This window comes from Chelonia mydas, chromosome 2 (assembly GCF_015237465.2).
Source record: "Chelonia mydas isolate rCheMyd1 chromosome 2, rCheMyd1.pri.v2, whole genome shotgun sequence".
Lineage (NCBI taxonomy): Eukaryota > Metazoa > Chordata > Testudines > Cheloniidae > Chelonia > Chelonia mydas.
Genome location: NC_057850.1, coordinates 101,321,240 through 101,341,305, shown reverse-complemented (window position 1 = coordinate 101,341,305; position 20,066 = coordinate 101,321,240). Strand labels below are relative to the sequence as shown.

The 20,066-nt window shown below is 40.8% G+C and overlaps 1 protein-coding gene across 5 annotated transcripts in view; it reads right to left on the bottom strand.

The window, feature by feature from the left end:
- Positions 1–20,066, bottom strand: part of ATP9B (ATPase phospholipid transporting 9B (putative)) — a 282,270-nt gene that overhangs the window by 60,272 nt on the left and 201,932 nt on the right. For all 5 annotated transcript variants that reach the window (XM_037892984.2, XM_043540007.1, XM_037892983.2 and 2 more), the window contains one exon: positions 1,048–1,190. In XM_037892984.2, the coding sequence (XP_037748912.1) occupies positions 1,048–1,190 (143 nt within the window). The remainder of the gene's footprint in view (positions 1–1,047; positions 1,191–20,066) is intronic.

Sequence of the window (20,066 nt, the reverse complement as noted above, 5' to 3'; positions counted from 1 at the left end):
CTCAGAATAAATGTGTATATTTTAGTAGGCTGATTGATTCAATCCCAGAGAACTATGAAATGAGTAAATGAAACCAATGAAATAATACTTTTTACAATATCCAAGAACGACCACAATAACTAACACACAGCTAAGATCTATGTAACAGTAGGTTTCTCAATTTTTTGCAAAGACTGTAGGGATATACTATGTAAACATGTTTAACTTTTAATAGCTAACAGAATATGGTTTGGTGAGGCTCACATTTAAGATTCTGTGGCCTATGAAGGGGGCTAGAGGGCAACAGAATATATACTAAGAACACAACGCTGGCCCAAATTTACCCTTTACATACTTGTCCTTCCAAGCTTTTCTGCTAAGGGCTAGTATGGATGGTTGTGTTAATTTTCCCAACATGCCAAATCAAATACAATAAGGGAGAGCAGTTTGGAATATGAAAATGGAGCTTTACAGCCCAATAGTGGCTCAAAAAGAAATTGATAAACTGGTGTTAGGAAAATGGAGAATCAGAATTAACAACAGATGACCATGACTTTTGCTCTCCCTAAGACACTGCTGTTTTGGAGAATGATCTTTATGACTAGTTGTTTTGGCAAAAACTTACTCTCTTACAAACCAGTCCTAACTTTGAGTCTTCTTAAAATATTTTCAAGGGAATGAGGTTCCAAGGGCGCACACAGATGAAAATGGCAGTATAAAGGCTAAAATGGCATATAGCATCTTTTGGAGTAACTCACATGGGTAATTCATGCCATAATTCTACAAACACTAGCAAGTATAGTTTACTATAGTGAGTGGTCTCATTGAAATCAAGGGAACTATTCATGGAAATAAATTGTGTGTGTGGTAATAAGGACTTGAAGAATCAGGTCCATAGGCCCTGATCTACGAAAACATGTCAACACGTGCTTAATGTTTAACTTTAAAAAAAAGAATCAGTGGCCGTTTATCCTGTTACTACACAAGGAAATAAATAAAGGTCATATATGGAAAAAAAAGATTCTTAAATATAAAAAAAAATCAGATGAAAACTGTAGCCATAGGTACCTGTTTTATCCGTTAGTAAATATACTAAACGCCCCAACTCCTCTGGTATGGTGCTGGTTCGTACAACGGTTCCAGGAATATTGTCATCCTTCATAATCATCCACCCATAGGCTGCTTTGCCCATGTCCAAATTCACACGTAAACTGCAAAGAAGAGTATATCATACTCAGTGTAAACTCAAGACAATATCTTAAAAAGATGACAATTATAACCATAAAAAGTTATAATTGAAAATTGAACTAAAAGCTGCTTTTATCATAACATATCAGCAAAATCTTGAAAAATGACTTTTATTTGAACTACATATTGAGATTATAAACTCTTTGCAGTAGGAACAGTCTTTTTGTTCTGTGTTTATACAGTCCTTAACATAAGGGGCCCTACGCCATGTCTGGGGTGCGAGGTACTACCACAATAAAAATATATATTAATAGGTTTGCTTGGCCTTTCGAAGAACTATAAAAAAAATTGCAAGTGTGCACAAAGGTTAGAGATATAATTTAGTTACCGTATTGAAAATATTGATTAAAATGTAACGATGCATAATTCAGCGCAATTATATAAATTTTGTAGACAATTTCAAAGGGAGACTTCCATCATTTGTTGATTATAAAAGCTATTTTCACTTTGTGATATGGAGACACATATAAGTTAGCATGACTTCCCCTTCCCAATGCAACCAATGTGCAAAAGGCACTGTAAATGTCCCATCAACACAATCAAGCTTTCATTTCAGAATACAGGATTATGAGTAGTGTCCCAATCTTAAAACCAATGAATTTCACATCCTTTCCCATACAAGTCAGTCAATCAGAGTTGATTTCAGTCCCATTTCTCTTGCTGAAGATCAAATTATGACTTCATTTAAGACTGTCTAATACAGTGCTATCTGTTTAAAAGTGCTGCTGGGGACAGAATACCAGCAATTTCTTTAAGATTCCCAACAGGCCATCTTCAGCAATACCAAGATGGCAGAAGTACTAAAACCTTTCAAATGCTTCCCATCTGTACCCTTGCCATCACTGTGTAATGGATACGAATGTTGTTCATGCACAAGCGACTGAGACTCACCTAAGGGGATAGTAATTCACAGATAGCTACATGCCATGTAGACAGCAGATATGCTTAATCAGAGTCGTATGATATTTAGCATTTTCAATACACTTATTTTCATAGTGAAATAAATGTTCATCTGCTACTCCTTTTGTAATTTGCTCAGCAAAAGACTCCGTAAGGCTCAGGCCAAAAGGAAAGACAGGCTTTTCTGGACACAGGGTTTTTTTCTCTCAAAAATAATTCTCTGCTATCTCCTTAGTTTCTTCCTTGACAATTCTGTATAATCTTGATCATAGGTGCCAACTTTTCCCGGTACCGGTGGGTGCTCTACCCCCACCGACCCCGACTCCACCCCTGTCCCGGCCACATTCCAACCCCTTTCCCAAAGTCCCCACCCCAACTCCGCCCCCTCCCTGCTCCTATTGGACTCCTTCCCCAAATCCCTGCCCCGGCCCTGCCTCTTCCCCGAGCGTGCTATGTTCCCCTGCCACCCCCCAGTGCTTGCCGCTGCGAAACAGCTGTTTTGCGGTGGCAAGCACTGGGAGCTAGGGGAAGTGGTGATGCGGCGAGCTCATGGGAGCAGGCGAGCTGGGATGGGGGAGCGGGGTGGGCACCCACCGATTTTTCCCGGTGGGTGCTCCAGCCCCGGAGCACCCACGGAGTCGGCATCTATCATCTTGTTCACCTGGAGGGCTTCCACTTGGAGATTTATCCAGAATAGCTGGAACAATAACTTCCAACTTCTTTAAGCCACAATAAAATGGTTTAAACAAGTAGGACAGGCAACAGAATAGGGGACTCATAGAATTTTCTTTTTTAAGAAACGATTATCGGTTCATTAGAAGTACTGCTATTTGTTTATTTTTATTTTGTATAGTGTCTCCCAATCCCAGATCTTTCTTCTGATGCTTGGCAGGGACCGCCTTGTCTCTATGTGTGGCCATCACCTAGCACATTATTGATACTACCAAAATACTAATCATGATAAAAGCATTGTACAATTGTTTTCAATAATAATTTTTCTACTTGATTTTCATGGCAAGAGAGGGTACGAGTACCCACGAATGAAGAGTCAAATTAGATACAGATGTTTGTGTGAGAGAGATGTTCTGCTTGGTGCTGTACAGGTTCCACATGTTTGGTACTTTTAATCTTTCCTTTAAAACACTTTTATGCAGTAAGAGAATCTTGATTATATGACAAAAATTATCTTAAATTCAACAGTTCAAAAATAGTTGAAAGGTGACAGGTGACAAAAGCCCACAGGTAAGCATAAAAAGAGTGACCTTAACAGAGGGCTAGATGCTGGGGGGACATGGAAAATTACAATAAGGGTCACTGCTTCAAGCAACAAGAGGGAAATCAACTGGGGAATATGCTCAGCATCTTAGCTGTCTCTACACAAATGCTAGGAGTATAGTGAATAAACAGGAAGAACTAGTACCTAAGCTAAATCACGACTGGTGTCACAGAGATTAGGTAGGATCAGTCTCATGATTGGAATATTTATATAGGGGGGTACTGCTTGTTCAGGAAGAACAGGCAGGTTTAAAACACACGTGTTGCATTGTTCGGAGGTCCAGAAGTTGGTGAGAAGCAGACCAGTTGAAAGCCTCTGGGTTGAGATAAAAGGAGTAAAAAAGTAGGGGTGATGTCATGGTAGTCGCCTACTCCAGACCACCAAATCAGGAGGAGGAGGTGGATGAGGCATTTTTAGAACAAATAAAAAAAATCAAAACATAAAACCTGGTAGCAATGGGAGATTAACTACCCAGGACATCAGTTGGAAAAGTAATATGGCAAAATACAAAACTTCCAGTAGGTTCTTGGAACGTATTGGAGTTTTGGTTCAAAAAGTGGAGGACGTAACCAGGGGGACAGGTTTCTTTGCAAAGCACAGCCAGGTGTTAAACCTGTGACCCTAGAGGGAGACTGTGATAAGAGGAAAGTATGTATTTGATTATGAAATGGAAGTGTCTTCCTTGAATCACACCCTCCATGTTTAAACTGAAAACGTTTAATCAGCCCCTCACTGCCTCCTCCGCTACTGCCTTCCACCACTTCCCAAGCATTTCCAGGAGATGCCAATGGAAGCACTCTAAGCAGCTGCTGTCCCCCTCCCCTGCTGCAGTTCTTCCTTTGGCTTCTTGTTGCTTCATTGCCCGCTTCCCTTACGGGAGCCAAAGGGACACAGAAAAGCGCTTGACCTTACCCTACAAAAGTGCCTAGTACAGGATAGCTCCCCTGTTTCTGTCAACCACCTATGAGAAGACCAGGACAGGGAAAAGTAGGAGAAGCTGAAATCCACCCTCCAGTTACAGCTCCCTGATTCTCTGCTACAGCCCCCGTATAGGTAAGAATGGCCTGGGGCTCCTTTAACTAGCAGCAGCTGGCAACAGTCCCCTAGGACTACCTAAGAATAAGCTAGAGCACAGTGTGCGCTATCCATTCCCCTTTCCCACTCCCGCACACCCCTTTGCACCAGGAACTGTGAGGAGGGTGGCATAAAAACAGGCTATGTTGGCTGAAATGCCAAAGGAATTCCCAGCAGGATGCTTCAGGTGGTTTCTACTTACTTTGCACCACCTGAGTGGAATAAGGAAATTGAACAAAGCAGAGAATCTGCCTTCAAGTATTAACTGAGGACCCTCTCCCTTTCTTAAATAATATATTTGGCCCTGAGCTTGAAAAATCTGGACACTACTGATGCAGAGGTTCTATAGAGCCACAGGGACAAGCATAGATATACATGGATTTCCAGGAGCCTGAGATGCTGTGCAACCATTGCCTGGCATTTATAAAGACAAGCAGGGCCACAGCATATTCTTTCAGAAGTTGCTTGAGAGGCATCTCTGAAAAAGGACGGGGAACAAGTTGGTATGTACTTAATTGTTTTAATTTATGCAGTCATTCTTCCGCTTTAAGCACTCCTTGACATATTTTAAAAATACAATTATAAAAACATACTACTCCAGTAACCCCCTTTATCTGACATTTAACATATACAATCTAACAGCTCAAATAATCTTTAGGTTCTTTAAAATTTTGCACCAGAATCCTCCCAATCGCTCAGAGCTAGGAAAAACAAATAGGAATTCCAGCATGTCCTAAGATCACCAAACGTGAACTATTTTGGAATACAGAAGGCAGGGAAGTGAACTGGATAACTTATCCTTACTTAATGATCTCTAGCACACTCTGATTTGAGCTAATTCTCTGGCCCAAGCAAATGGGATGGATGATTCTCAAAGAAGATAGGAAACAGGTTCTGTGTTTGTACAGTGCCTAGCACAAGGTCCTGGTCAATTACTAAGGCTTCTAGGTGCTGTGGAAATACAAACAATTGATACTGCTACTACTACTGAGCTCTTTTCACACAGAGGCACTGTACTCCATTAGAAAATAATGTCTGTGGTTTCAGTTGATGCCCCTTGGGGAAACTTACTTCAAGGACCAGAGAGGAAAAGTGCTTGGATTCCTGTATGGCAACTGAGTGAAAACCAGGGAAAAGGCAATTGATTTAACTTCCTGCAAGCACTGAAATAAAGAAGTCTTGCCTCTTACAGAAAAAAATTAAACCCTTACTTTCAACCTCTTCAGAAAGACACAAACTTCTGGTTTAGGATGAGAGTGAACAGGAATCCGATGAAGTGAGCTGTAGCTCATGAAAGCTTATGCTCAAATAAATTTGTTAGTATCTAAGGTGCCACAAGTACTCCTTTTCTTTTTGCAAATACAGACTAACACGGCTGCTACTCTGAAATCAGTAATAGATCTTACATCCCTAACTATATATGGTTATATATCAGCGGTGGCCAAATTTACTGACCCTCCAAGCTGCATACGACAATCTTCAGAAGTTCGAGAGCCGGGGCACACCTGCTGGGGTAGAAGCCCTTACCCCACCACCCAAGAGCACACTCTGCTGCAAGGCAGAGGTCCCAAGCTCCCCCCACCCCCAAGTCTCGTAAGTGGAGAATGGAGGGGCGGGGGCTCCTCAAGCCACATTTTAACTGTAAAAGAGCTGCATGTGGCTTGCGACCCACGGTTTGGCCACCACCCCTGTTGTATATGCAGTAGGAAGTGATGAAATATCATCAAGGAATGGCAAGGTGGTCTCAGATCTCCTTTTTTATGGGTTTCTTGGATATGCTCAAGGAAAAATAAGTTTATCCCAGAGAAGATGTAGTGAGCTGAGAAAGCCTAGTAGTTAATCATCCTCAAAGAAAAAAGTCAACTGAGACTTCCTTCCTAACATGTCCCATGGTTTTGACTTGTTGGCTAAGAGATCATTGGTTTTCAGAATTACACAGGTTGATATGTTATTGACAACATTCCATATGTGATTTTGGACTCTACAAGACAGAACTCACAGTCTGGCTAGAGAAAAATAATGTTACAGGCAGAGTACAGGAGAGGCAGAGGCTGAAATTTTCAAAGCAGTCTAGGAGATTTAGTCACAACTTCCATTAACATTAAAAGAAAATACGTCAGTCTTCCAGACTGCTTTGAAAAAACTAAATCAGAATACATATGGACAATGATTTTGAGATCTGAGAATGAGGTAGGAAATGAGGTATAATCGAGGGAAAGATGAACGATTGTTATCACTAAAGATTATTCAGAGGGTAATGATATATCACATGGGAGAGTACCCAAAGAAATGGTGGAACAAAATATTAAAATGTACTAGGATAAATTATTGTTAGCTTTACTGATATTCATTGCTGCTAAAAGGACTATTGTAACAGGAAAAGAACAATCTCTGGTGGCATATGTTAGAGAGACATATTACTGAGATGAGTTAATCTCATTAAGAACTTTGGGGATCCATTTCTTGCAACTGTGCACATTGGAATAAGTTTTTATGTACCAAAGCCTATCTGATATCTTACACCAAAGCTAAATCAGAAAAACCAAGAGATGGAGAATAGCTATTAGGGAACTTATTTTACCCCCTAACATTGAAGGACTTTCTAGTGATATCCCTAGTCTTGTTTTCAATGCCCCAAAGCAATACAGTTTCCATCACTTCCCCTCTCAGTTTAGTTCAACAGATCTCTCACCAACTTTCCCCTATATTCAGGGCTACCTTTCCTTTTGCTGTTTGTCCCATTACCCCGACTAGCCTGGGTACTGCACAAATTCTTCCTTTTTCATCCTCTGTTCTTTCTTCAGCAGCCCAAAGGATGGGTTGAGATAAACTGGCCCAAGTTCTGTGGAGAGCCTATGGGTTTCTGTGGCAGATAAATATGAAATCTCCATTTTTAATTTAGGTAAATATGACACTCAAATAATGCAAAACAGACCAGTATTTTTATATTATTTATTTTTATATTTAATAAATGTACTTTATTGTCTCCCAGTTTTCAATACACTACAGAAGATGTCAGAGGGAAATGACAAGGGGATCCATCTCTTTCCCGCCTCTTTGTGAGCAGGTAAGAGGTGACTAACACCTGAACTCTTCATTCCACACCCAGCAAACTATGAGGGCCACCAGCTTCCCCAAGGCATCCTCACCCAATATCTGAACATGGGAAACTATCAGAAATATTGCAGTACTATGGTTAAAGATAAAGGGAAAACTCAAAAGTGAGATCACTGAATCTGAACTAAGTCAGAGAACTGGATGCTATCCCGATAGCACAGTCAGGGCCCCCAAATGGGGAACAATGCCAGCAGAGATGTCCTAAGACCTGGTTTGAGGCCTCAATGTGGTCCTACCCATTAAGTTCATGACGCACAGCAGGAATTTTGGCTGGTGCCTGTTTCTACAGATGAGCCAGAAGGAGTGGAGTGGAGGCTGCACCAGAGTTTACTGAGACAGCAGGAGAAGAGCAAACTCAGCTGCCACTCAGACATTCTCAGACCTGGTAAGAGGGTGGAGGGCTAAAATGGATGGCAGAAGAAAACATATACTTGAGGGGACAAATGGGGAGGGTTAAGGGGAAAAAAATGGAGAGAGAGTAGACAAAAAGGGGGAAGTGGCAGGAGTGGAGATTAAAAGTAAGGGAAGAAAGGGAAAGCAGAAAAGCAGGGAGAAGAGGAGAGACAAGAAGGGTTGAAAAGACACATGGAGGAGAGAAAGAACAAAAATGGAAATGAGAGCAAAAATGGTAGAAAAGAAAGCATGGGGAAAGAGATCTGGTTGTATGTGGGAAAAAAAGCCATGGAAACCAAGGTGGGGTCAGGGAAAACGGGAATAAAACCACTAAATTGGAGGGGGTGGGGCAGGGAGGGCAAGACGTAGAAATAGGAGAGGAGGCTTGGAGAGGAAAATTACCAAGGCAGGATCAGGTAGTAGTAATCTGGGAAAAATCCTTTCTTTTGGCATAACTGAATCCACTACATGGACTGAACATTTTTCAACTGATCTTTGCTCCTTAAAGTATTTGTACTAGTCTGTCAAAATACATCTAATCCTCCCAGGCTACAAAATACTGGGTATTTAAGTATGGGTGTAATCTAATTTATTAAAATATTGTTTCAATATTGAATGTTCACTCTGAAATACTTCAATAATTTCACAAAACTTGATAGTTTCCTTGTGCTTCCTGCGCTCAAGAACTCAATGTGTTCCAGTGTGATTCTGCTGCTGCTGTGTGACTTCTGTTTTCAGGTTCAAGGGGCGCTAGAACAGCTCGAATTATGTTAAATTCATTTCCAATTTGAAATCTAAACAAATTAGCTTGAATGAGTTAAAAATAGTTTTAGGTACTACGCCTGCCTAGAGTCCCCCAGACAACGTATGTAGCCTTACAGTCATACTTCCTAATTTTAAAAAAGGTTTTCTTTCTTTCACTGTTGTGTGAAAGAGGTACACTGAACAGCAGAAACTTACTGACCTGATATGCAGGTAAAATCATGAAAGATTGTGCTATTAAATGTACAAAGTAAACAAAATTAGAGAGAGAAAAAAATTTACTGTATTTCAACCACAGTAGGCATATTTGTATTGCTATTAGGTAAAAGTTAGCAAACAGAAAAGCTTTCAAAAACAAATACTGCAACAGACAGAGGTTGTCTCAAAACAAAAAATAAACACTGGAGCAGATGACCAGTACAAAAATAATACAGTACAAGAATACTGGTACAGGATGGATAATATTCAGGCCTGGGCAAGCGACAGTCTTATGATTTGATGTCTCCGAACCCTGTAGGGTTAGCAACTGACACTTCCCAGCTTTGCAATGGAACACACTTAGAATTTATATCCAGTCAGTTTGGCATAGATCTTTAGCTCTGAATAGTCCTTAAATATAATATTGTAAAGTTATGATATTTTTATGTATAGAATAGCTATAATACTTCAAGTATAAAGGAGTTTTTATTAATTTCTTCTCTCCCTCAAAGAACTGTACAGTTAGTTTCGCAGTACTGCAATTAAGTGACCTAGGCTACAGATAGGAAAATACAAAACTAGTTATAACTGCTTAAATCCTTTGTATAATTTTTTTTGTAAAACATATGTAATATACAGAACACATGACGACATGGAGTGAAGTCTTTAAACCATGATTTGAGGACTTCAATAGCTCAGACATAGGTGAGGAGTTTGTTGCAGGAGTGGGTGGGTGAGATTCGGTGGCCTGCATTGTGCAGGAGGTCAGACTAGATGATCATAATGGTCCCTTCTGACTGTAATATCTATGAATCTATGATATAAAGGTTCATTTAAACTCATTGGGATAGCCTGCTTAACTCACGAGTAGAAAAGCCTCTCACAAGTAATATGGACATCTGAATCTCATGCCAATAAACCCTTTATGACACATAACCTCATCATGTATTCTGTCTCGATCTCTCATATGATATATATGAAGCTCTTTTGCCATAGGGAGCATGAGCCGTGATATAATTTAACAGCAGACTTGCTAGATCATAGCAGTAGGACAATCAGACGCTTTTAAATATGGACTTTTTAGTAAATTGAATTTAGTTGCTACAAGAGGCAGGTTGGTTCCCAGGGTATCTCCAGGGTTTGTTTGTTTTTTAACCACATACAGATTATTGAGTTCTAGTATAGGTCTGAGCTATCTGGAATGTAATGTCTGAAAAAGTACCTGGAATAAAATCCTTTCCCCTATTTTTCTCAGAAGCAGATGTTTTAGGACTGTTAGGAATGGGTGGATTTCCGATATATAGCTTCTCAAGGGCATTCTCATAATTGACAGGAAGAGATGGGCAGGCAACAATAGCTATTCATAATCTGAAGGATTCTCTGAAAGACGGTCCTGCAGCTACACTGAACAACGGTCATGACCCATGTACTCTGAGGTGACCATTAGGCCTTTGAGGGTAAAATGCCAGAAGTCTCCCTCTGAAGTCCTGTGAAGTTGCTGGCATTGATGGAATGGCTATAGACTTTGGAGCCTTTTAGTGCTTGAAGAAAGGGGGCTTAGGACACTTCAGTTTCTGCTGCTGTTGAGGCTAAACATCCTCCCAAAAGGATCATATCAAGCAACTTTGAATCCAGTCAATGATTCGAACACTAGCTTGTTAAATTCCAAAAAGATGAATTTCACGCTACACTTTCTGTAGCAGAAGGTGGTAGAGGAGTGAAATATTGAGCCCAGAGAATACAGGCTCTATGCCACTTACATCTCTTTGTAAAACGGTCTCCACCTGGTCCTCAGACTTTTTTGGGTGTATTTTACGGTAGGTCACCTAGCTTCTTAATAGCATCCAAGTGTAATTATGCACACTTACAAGTATAGGTGCCAACTTCTCCTGGGGCCAGTGGGTGCTCGACCCCCCCACCGGCCCCGACTCCACCCCTGCCCCGCCCCTTCCCCAAAGTCCCCGCCCCAACTCCGCCCACTCCCTGCCCCTATTGGACTCCTTCCCCAAATCCCTTCCCCTGCCCTGGCCCCGCCTCTTCCCCTGAGTGTGCCGCGTTCCTGCTCCTCCCACCTCACTCCCACACCTTGTTACGCCACAAAACAGATGTTTTGCGGTGGCAAGCATTGGGAGAAGAAGCGAGGAAGGGGTGCGCTCTGGGAAGGAGGCGGAGGCAAGCTGGGGCGGGGCGGGGATCTTGGCTGCTGGTGGGTGCAGCACACCCACCAATTTTTCCCCATGGGTGCTCCAGCCCTGGAGCACCCATGGAGCTGGTGCCTATGCCTACAGACATCTATTCATGAGGCAGCAGCTGCACTGAAGGCTGCCGAGACAAGATGCCAGGCCAACTTAACACTGTTTTGAAACACCTTCTGCGCATTATGACTCCACCCTTGGAGAACAGACTTAGAGCATGAACTTTCTTCTACAGTTTGAGTCATGGCTGTGTAGACCTGAAAATCTTTCAAAGTGGCATCTGAGGACTGGTAAATTCTGAAGAAGTCAGTCCCACCTCTGAAGCTCAAGATTCTGTGGTGTCATCAATTTGGTCAGTCTTTACTACATCATAGCTGCATCAAGTTCTCACCATGGAAGTAAAGGTAAGCTGATAAACAGTTCTTAGGGATGAATACTAGGGGCTGGGGACAGACAGGGAAGGTCGCTAACTCTGGAATTCCCACTGGCCTGACAAAACTTGACTTTGTCCATCTTTAGGGCATTATTCAATATACATATGGTACACATATTGTAGTTTTTGCCTGATTGGTTGGGAAGGGCATTTTTATATCCCTTTTATTATGGCAAGTCTAACTTACTTAATGCTGTAATATTAAATTTGTGGATTTTTTATTGTATGTATGCCCAGACTGTGGTATTTCCTCTAATAAATGAAATATAAAATACAGAAAATACTACAAACTGATAGTGGAAAGAAATTAAGAAACATGACCTGCTTCCTGTAATTTAGAATCTCTCCTCTCAGAATTTGTAACTGAAACTGTGTGGAACGAAGTTCGAACCCCAGATAAAAGGACAAACTAAAGCCCTATGGTAGGAATAATGGAAACACATAAATTAAATTAATCTAACTACAGAATGAATTTAAAAGACTAAAAGAATTAGTCTAATCAACTTAAACCTCACCTTGGTGATATGTGCCACTGATCAGTCCAAACGAGGTACAGCATAAGCACAAACTAAAAGTCTTTTAAATTTACAAAAGGCAGAATCAGTGCTTACATATAACAAATGGATATCGAAAGGTTTTATTTTCATTTATATTGAATAATCTATATGCTGGCCATGGACCAAACACATTTGGTGCTATTTCACAACTCTAGGTTGCTATTTGTCCATCTATTGCTGAGTAATGATCTCACTTCCTGATAATCTTTTCCCAAGTTTTGCTATTCCAATATCACAAAGGCTACACAAAAGTAAACTCAATGGGGCATAGGGAACAGAAATAAGAAAATAAAAATGGAACAATAAAATATAAGGAAGATCATGATATAAGGTCTGAACAGCAAAGTTTCTTTCCAAAGAAAATGATATCTCACTATTATATTAATGGCTTTAATATATCAATAAACCAGTGAAAAAACTATTGGTTAAACTTTCAACACTCCATCACAAGAAGTTACTAAAGAAACTGAGTAGTCAAGGGGTGAGACACAAAATTGTTATGGATTTGAAAGTGGCTAAATTAGAAGAATTTCTTCAGGTATCTTAGCAATAAGAAGAAAGTCAAGGAAAGTGTGGGCCCCTTACTGAATGAGGGAGGCAACCTAGTGACAGAGGATGTGGAAAAAGCTAATGTACTCAATGCTTTTTTTGCCTCTGTCTTCACAAACAAGGTCAGCTCCCAGACTGCTGTACTGGGCAGCACAACATGGGGAGGAGGTGACCAGCCCTCAGTGGAGAAAGAAGTGGTTCGGGACTATTTAGAAAAGCTGGACATGCACAAGTCCATGGGGCCGGATGCGTTGCATCCGAGAGTGCTAAAGGAGTTGGCGGATGTGATTACAGAGCCATTGGCCACTATCTTTGAAAACTCATGGCGATCGGGGGAGGTCCCGGACGACTGGAAAAAGGCTAATGTAGTGCCCATTTTTAAAAAAGGGAAGGAGGAGGATCCTGGGAACTACAGGCCAGTCAGCCTCACCTCAGTCCCTGGAAAAATCATGGAGCAGGTCCTCAAGGAATCAATTCTGAAGCACTTAGAGGAGAGGAAAGTGATCAGGAACAGTCAGCATGGATTCACCAAGGGCAAGTCATGCCTGACTAATCTAATTGCCTTCTATGACGAGATAACTGGCTCTGTGGATGAAGGGAAAGCAGTGGATGTGTTGTTCCTTGACTTTAGCAAAGCTTTTGACACGGTCTCCCACAGTATTCTTGCCAGCAAGTTAAAGTATGGGCTGGATGAATGGACTATAAGGTGGACAGAAAGCTGGCTAGATTGTCGGGCTCAACGGGTAGTGATTAATGGCTCCATGTCTAGTTGGCAGCCGGTATCAAGTGGAGTGCCCCAAGGGTCGGTCCTGGGGCCGGTTTTGTTTAATATCTTCATAAATGATCTGGAGGATGGTGTGGATTGCACCTTCAGCAAGTTTGCAGATGACACTAAACTGGGAGGAGAGGTAAATATGCTGGAGGGTAGGGATAGGATACAGAGGGACCTAGACAAATTGGAGGATTGGGCCAAAAGAAATCTGATGAAGTTCAACAAGGACAAGTGCAGAGACCTGCACTTAGGACGGAAGAATCCAATGCACCACTACGGACGAGGGACCGAATGGCTCGGCAGCAGTTCTGCAGAAAAGGACCTAGGGGTTACAGCGGATGAGAACCTGGATATGAGTCAACAGCGTGCCCTTGTTGCCAAGAAGGTCAATGGCATTTTGGGATGTATAAGTAGGGGCATTGCCAGCAGATCGAGGGACGTGATCGTTCCCCTCTGTTCGACATTGGGTGAGGCCTCATCTGGAGTACTGTGTCCAGTTTTTGGGCCCCACACTACAAGAAGGATGTGGAAAAATTGGAAAGAGTCCAGCGGAGGGTAATAAAAATGATTAGGGGACTGGAACATATGAGTTATGAGGAGAGGCTGAGGGAACTGGGGATGTTTAGTCTACGGAAGAGAAGAATGAGGGGGGATTTGATAGCTGCTTTCAGCTACCTGAAAGGGGGTTCCGAAGAGGATGGCTCTAGACTGTTCTCAGTGGTAGCAGATGACAGAACAAGGAGTAATGGTCTCAAGTTGCAGTGGGGGACATTTAGGTTGGATATTAGGGAAAAACTTTTTCACTAGGAGGGTGGTGAAACACTGGAATACGTTACCTAGGGAGGTGGTGGAATCTCCTTCCTTAGAAATTTTTAAGGTCAGGCTTGACAAAGCCCTGGCTGGGATGATTTAATTGGGGATCGGCCCTGCTTTGAGCAGGGGGTTGGACTAGATGACCTCCTGAGGTCCCTTCCAACCCTGATATTCTATGATTCTATAAATGTGAAGCAGCAGTAGGAATATAAGGTCCAATTTAATCGAGACAAAGCGTAAACTGCAGGTTGCTAAAGACTGTGTTAGGATCTGTGCTATCTCATATAGTTATGATTGTCTGGGAAAGGGTGTGTGCAGTTTGGTGGCAAAGTCTTCAGGTGACAAAAGTATTTAGGCTAAAGAAGACTAAGGAACCTCTTGACTGGATAATACACTGGAAGATAAAATTCCATGTTGGTAAATCCAAAGTTATGCACATTGGAGTGAAAAATGCAAGCTACTCATACACATTGCTGGGCTCTGTACACAGACAAGACAAAGACATCATTGTGGACAGCTCTGTGAAAAACCTAGTGTCAGTGTACCATGGCCATTAGAACTCAAACAAAATGTGAGGATGTGAGTTATAAAGAATGGGACAGAAAATATTGAAAATTGCATATAATATACTAATTGGTATACTCTCCCCTAGAAAACTTTTTCCAGTTCTGGTCATCTTATCTCAAATAAGATACAAAAAATACAGGAGGGTGTTCAAACATGGGTGACAATGAATGGATGCATGGTGAGACTTTCATATCAGGAGAGATTGCGAGGACAGATTATTTAATTTCAAGAGATGAATAAAATGTGACATGACATCATAAAAAATAAAGCAGATGTTCCCACAGCTGTTCCCAGGCACTGTTAAATTTTCCTCCTGACTAAGTAGCTGAAGATTACTTAGTTCCATGGGATCTTCAATGGTTACGTCCAATTTCTTGCAAAAGAATTTTGATGCACTTTAACAGGACATTAATTAAACTGGAGACAAGTGCTGCATTCTTGCCATTGCAGAACCATGGAGATATCTGCTGGAGAAACAGGTTTTGTTTCAGGAAACATCAAATAGAAAGGAAAGGAAAGGAAAGAAAAGGAAAGACATGAAGCCCTTGAGCAGAATCTGTAGAGGATGTTTATTGTTATGGGCTAATGTTTTTAAGGCCACTTAATAATGCCACAGCTGTAAGCCACATTATAGACACTGTGTAGTACAGCTAACAACCAGTACTACCTGCTGCCACTGGGGAAATCATAATAGGACAGGAGCTGCTCCAGACTGCCAATGGAACTTTCTAGCTCTACAACACATGGACTGCCAGCAACCAAGGAAGGATGGCATAGAGCATGAAGTGCAGGTTTTAAAGAGGAACTGGCAAATTTGAAATAAAAATCAGAAAACAATCCTAATGACAGTATATTTGATATACTAGGTACCTAGAAATCTTCTTCCTCTCCAAAATATCTAATGGTGGCTGCCAATGACTCAATGGCTAGAATGAACAAGACTGTAGAAAGCCTCCATTCATTAGCATGTTGGCAATTGATCTTACATACCAACCTGACAACCATTTAAAAATCTTCCAAATAAAATTTGATTAGGACTGACAGGAGGGAGGATCACTCAACCCATCTAAATGCCATGTGTGCTACATAATGAGAGTAATATTTTAATTTTTTCATTTAGACTAAATAGATGAAACTGCTAGTCCTCTTTAAAATTAGCTGCACACTATCTTCAATGAATTAAACCTCCATGATCTTTATGCATAAGCAAGATAATATTAGAGGTTCACACTAAAAATAAAATCATATCAAAACAAAACCAGAATCATCCATTCACCCCGAAACATGAAAATAACCAACCAGAAATAAAATCTATCCTAAATAACATCCCCCAGTTCAAAAATAAATATTAACCCTTACCATGCTTTCCCACCTCAAAAGCCAGAATAAATAGATGGTCTTTACAGTGTGCCCTGAAGTCTGACAGGCTCAAGCTATTTTGAACCAAGGAGCTCAAGAGTGCTACAAAGTCAAGAGCCCTTCATGGAATGTCCTGCCAGCATAAGGTACTCTAACCAGCAACAAAAGAACAGAGTCACTCAAGAGCAGGCCTATCCACTCACACTAGAGTATACATATTAGTGAACACCACTTCAGGATCAAAAGAATGAAAGGCCTTGGTCAAGGGGACAAAAGCCACCTGAGCTACATCCTGGTCTGAACCCAGAATCACAAGGATCAAAGAGATTTGAGGCATCCAGATGTATTTAGTTTACTCAACACAAAAACTTCTCTATAAACTTAACCAGTACTTGAAGAACAGATACTGGACAACAGCCAGTCAAGTTGTAAGCATGAAGTGACGGTCTCTTCAGCAAAGGCAGCACCAAAAGTTTACTTTAGCAACTTCTTCCAGTTTCAAGTAGCAGTGATATGGTCTTCACCAAAAGTGAACCCAGTTCTTGCCCCCTGCCCTTCACTAGCCAGGAGGGACATGATCCAAAAGACAGTCTGCTGAATAGAAGGCTTTTAACACTTTCAAAAGCTAAGTGAATGTCATTCACTTAAGATCTTGGTATGAGAGACCAAAACTTCAGCTATGATCTTGATATTACTATTGAATAGCAATAATACTGTGGTGGAGACTCACTTATATGCCAATTTTCTCTGTATGTAGTTAAGTGATAATGGCCTCAGTAATGGCAACAAACACTTGAACACAGGTGTTGAGAAGGGGAGGAAGAATGAACAAGGATTTTATTTAGAACAAATGCTCACAATGATGCCATAGAAATCTACAATATGTTTTAATGCTCCTCTGCCTGCCTCTTACATGGCAGGGAGCCTAAAGATATAGTGAAATGCTGACATCTCCGATGAGTTCCACCACCGTATATCAATAGGGGTCAGTGAAAAGACTGGATGGCTCCTTCAATGTTGGTCAATGACCTGTTTCCTCTACCCTAGTCATCTTGATGTTTTATCTATGTGCCCTTTTCCAAAGATATATGGCCAAAGATGATAATCTGCTTAATTGCTGAAGTGGAAAAACCTACTTTAGGCCAGATGAATCAAACATATTTTTTTCCATTCAAAGTTTTGCTGAACTCCCTCTGTGTACTCACCAATAGAGACACCAGAACAGTTCCCAGTATGAATATGTTCTGTTTCTAACATCCCGGTTTTTCTGCTGATTTCCTTTACCTATGGAGAAGAGCTCAATAATTTCCCTCCGTATAATTGTTTTAAAGCATCTCACAGTGAGAGAGAAGACAACTCCTGCCTCTTCATTATCTTTATTCTTGGAATTATGATCCTAGGAGGTTTACAGTTCAAGTACAAGCTTGAGAATAGATCAAGCTTCACCTTCCATGTCTAACATCCTGAGGAGAGGAAGAGAAGTGTAGTGACATTTGAACAACAGTATGATCTGAGCTGTTTATTTTGTTGAGAGAGTGGGTGGTGACCTTATGCAAGGCTGACTCAAGATAAAAAAAGTCAGTGTGGGAGTAGATGTGTATGTTGGAGAAAAAAAGTCTATTCTCTGCTAGATTTCTGTCTGTTCTTCCTTCAGATATCAATATGCCACATTTCAGATCTCAGTAATGTATCATTCCTGATAGCATTTCTTGTTAGACTATCTCATGTACTTGATAGAACTAATCCTATTACACAATCAAAGAAGGTAGTTAAAAATAATTCAAAATAGCATTCAAAGCAATATTCCAGGACAGTATATTGTAAATGGAGAAAATGAAATCTGCTACCTGGTCATGCAAGGTGCAGTTCCTCCTTCCTGGTCTGAGAAAATACAGTTATAACAGGTGGCCTGGAAGAGTGCAGATGTGACAGAATGCTCCTCTGCAAGCAATCAAGTTACCACAGAGACACTCTAGAGTGCTACTGCAGCACACAAGCTGCTCTTTTATGGAGCGAAGGGGATCAGATCTTGCCCTCAATGGAGCTGTTACAAAGTTAAGCCTTATATCAGGGGTATGCATACTCTGTATGTACTCCTCTCTAGTTGAGCCTCATCCAGGACCACTCATGCTCACAGAAGAGGGCACAGGGTTAGTACATAAGAATTCAGTATGTTAACAAGCAAACCCCTCAGTTTAACACTGTAACAAGATATATCTGCCCTCTATATATTTTTATAACCCTTGGCTTAAAACAAAGGCTCTTGTGGAATAACACCCTCTTTTTCCCAGCAGACAACCCCCGATAAACTTCTCCAAACCTTTCTTAGTTTGCATGTTCACAGAGAGATGACAACCTACACCCACAACTTTTTAAGAAATACAGGCACTCTTTGCCTCAATAGGGTAGTTAATGCCCTTTAATATTCAGTAACAGAAAATTAATACATGCCAAACAGTGGCACCACACAAGTAACAGGGAGTTTTTATACAATCCGTCGATAGAAAGATGCCCCCCCACCCAAATTTCTTCAATACAGCACTTTCATATTAGAGTTCAAACACTCATAGTAAAAGAGGGGAAAAAAACCACAGCCAGTGCTCTGCAAAGAAACAAAGCAGGACTTGGGCCTGACAGAAAATCATCATGCTTGGCTGCCAAATTGTTGAAAGATTTCACTCGCCTCTTGTCCCAGAAATGTAGATTAACAGCAAAATGTCAGTTTAATTGTAACCATTAGACAACAAACAACAATTTAACTAGAGAGAGGAGAACTTCTTGGGACATAAATGCTAACTTAACAGGCAAACCAGAAACACTTAAAGGAGTCAGTATGTCTGACACTAGGAACAGAAGGTGCTGGTCAGTGGCAGTGGAGTTGGCACTTAGCTATGAAGGGCTAGTAAGCAAAATGAGTCTCCTGCTGCACTTTTGGAGAGTCTCAGTTATGGGTAGAGAGCCTGCTGGTTAATACTCTTAGGCATCTCCTGGTTTCAGTGCTTAACTGCACTGAAGTTATCAGAAATTCTATTTAATTGCTATGTATAGCTTAACTGTGCAGGACCCCACGAAATTTGAGGCGCTTATTGGTGAGATAATTTTTTTTGTTTGGCTTAAGGCCACACTTTTTGTGGGCCTTTGCTAATTCTGGGAAAGATCAACACTGTAACTGTATTGAAGATAAACTGAGGATCCTTCCTGGTTTCCTGTAAATTGAGTTCCTTGATTAGAGATCATGAATTTAACAGCAGCAGCTCTGGCCTTTTGCAACAGGTTCAAGAGTCTTGGTTTAAAGGATTTGTTCATATACGTAGATGGGTTAATAGGGCACACAATACGCACAGAGAACAAATATTTTTGATTGCACAATAACTGTCAATAATAAATGTAGGTTATATACTACTTAAAAGAAACCCCAAATTCCCACTGCTTCCAATATTCTCTTAAAAATCTATAAAATACTATTTCCCTATCTAACTGTGCCCCTTTCCATTTGACAGATATATTTTGTCCCCATCTTCATGCACAGTATATTCAAGTACTTTTTTTTTTTTTTTTTTTAAGAATTTTCAGATTTTTTTAATAGATACATTTACCAACTGAGTGTAAAACAGGTCACAGTTGAGAGTCAAACTATTTGACTCTGTTCCAACCATGCACATATGTGAACTTACAAAATACATGACAGGGAGGGGTGCTTTTGGACAAAGACAGGATACCCATAGAGTCCCTTCATCCTCTTCCAGTACTGGACAGAAAATTCTTTGCTCCCCTTTAAAATACTATGGTATACCAAAACCTGGATTTACCTACTTTTCTGAAAGTTCCCAGGGTAGTGACTATATTTATTTTTGTGTCTTGTATAGCACTGAGT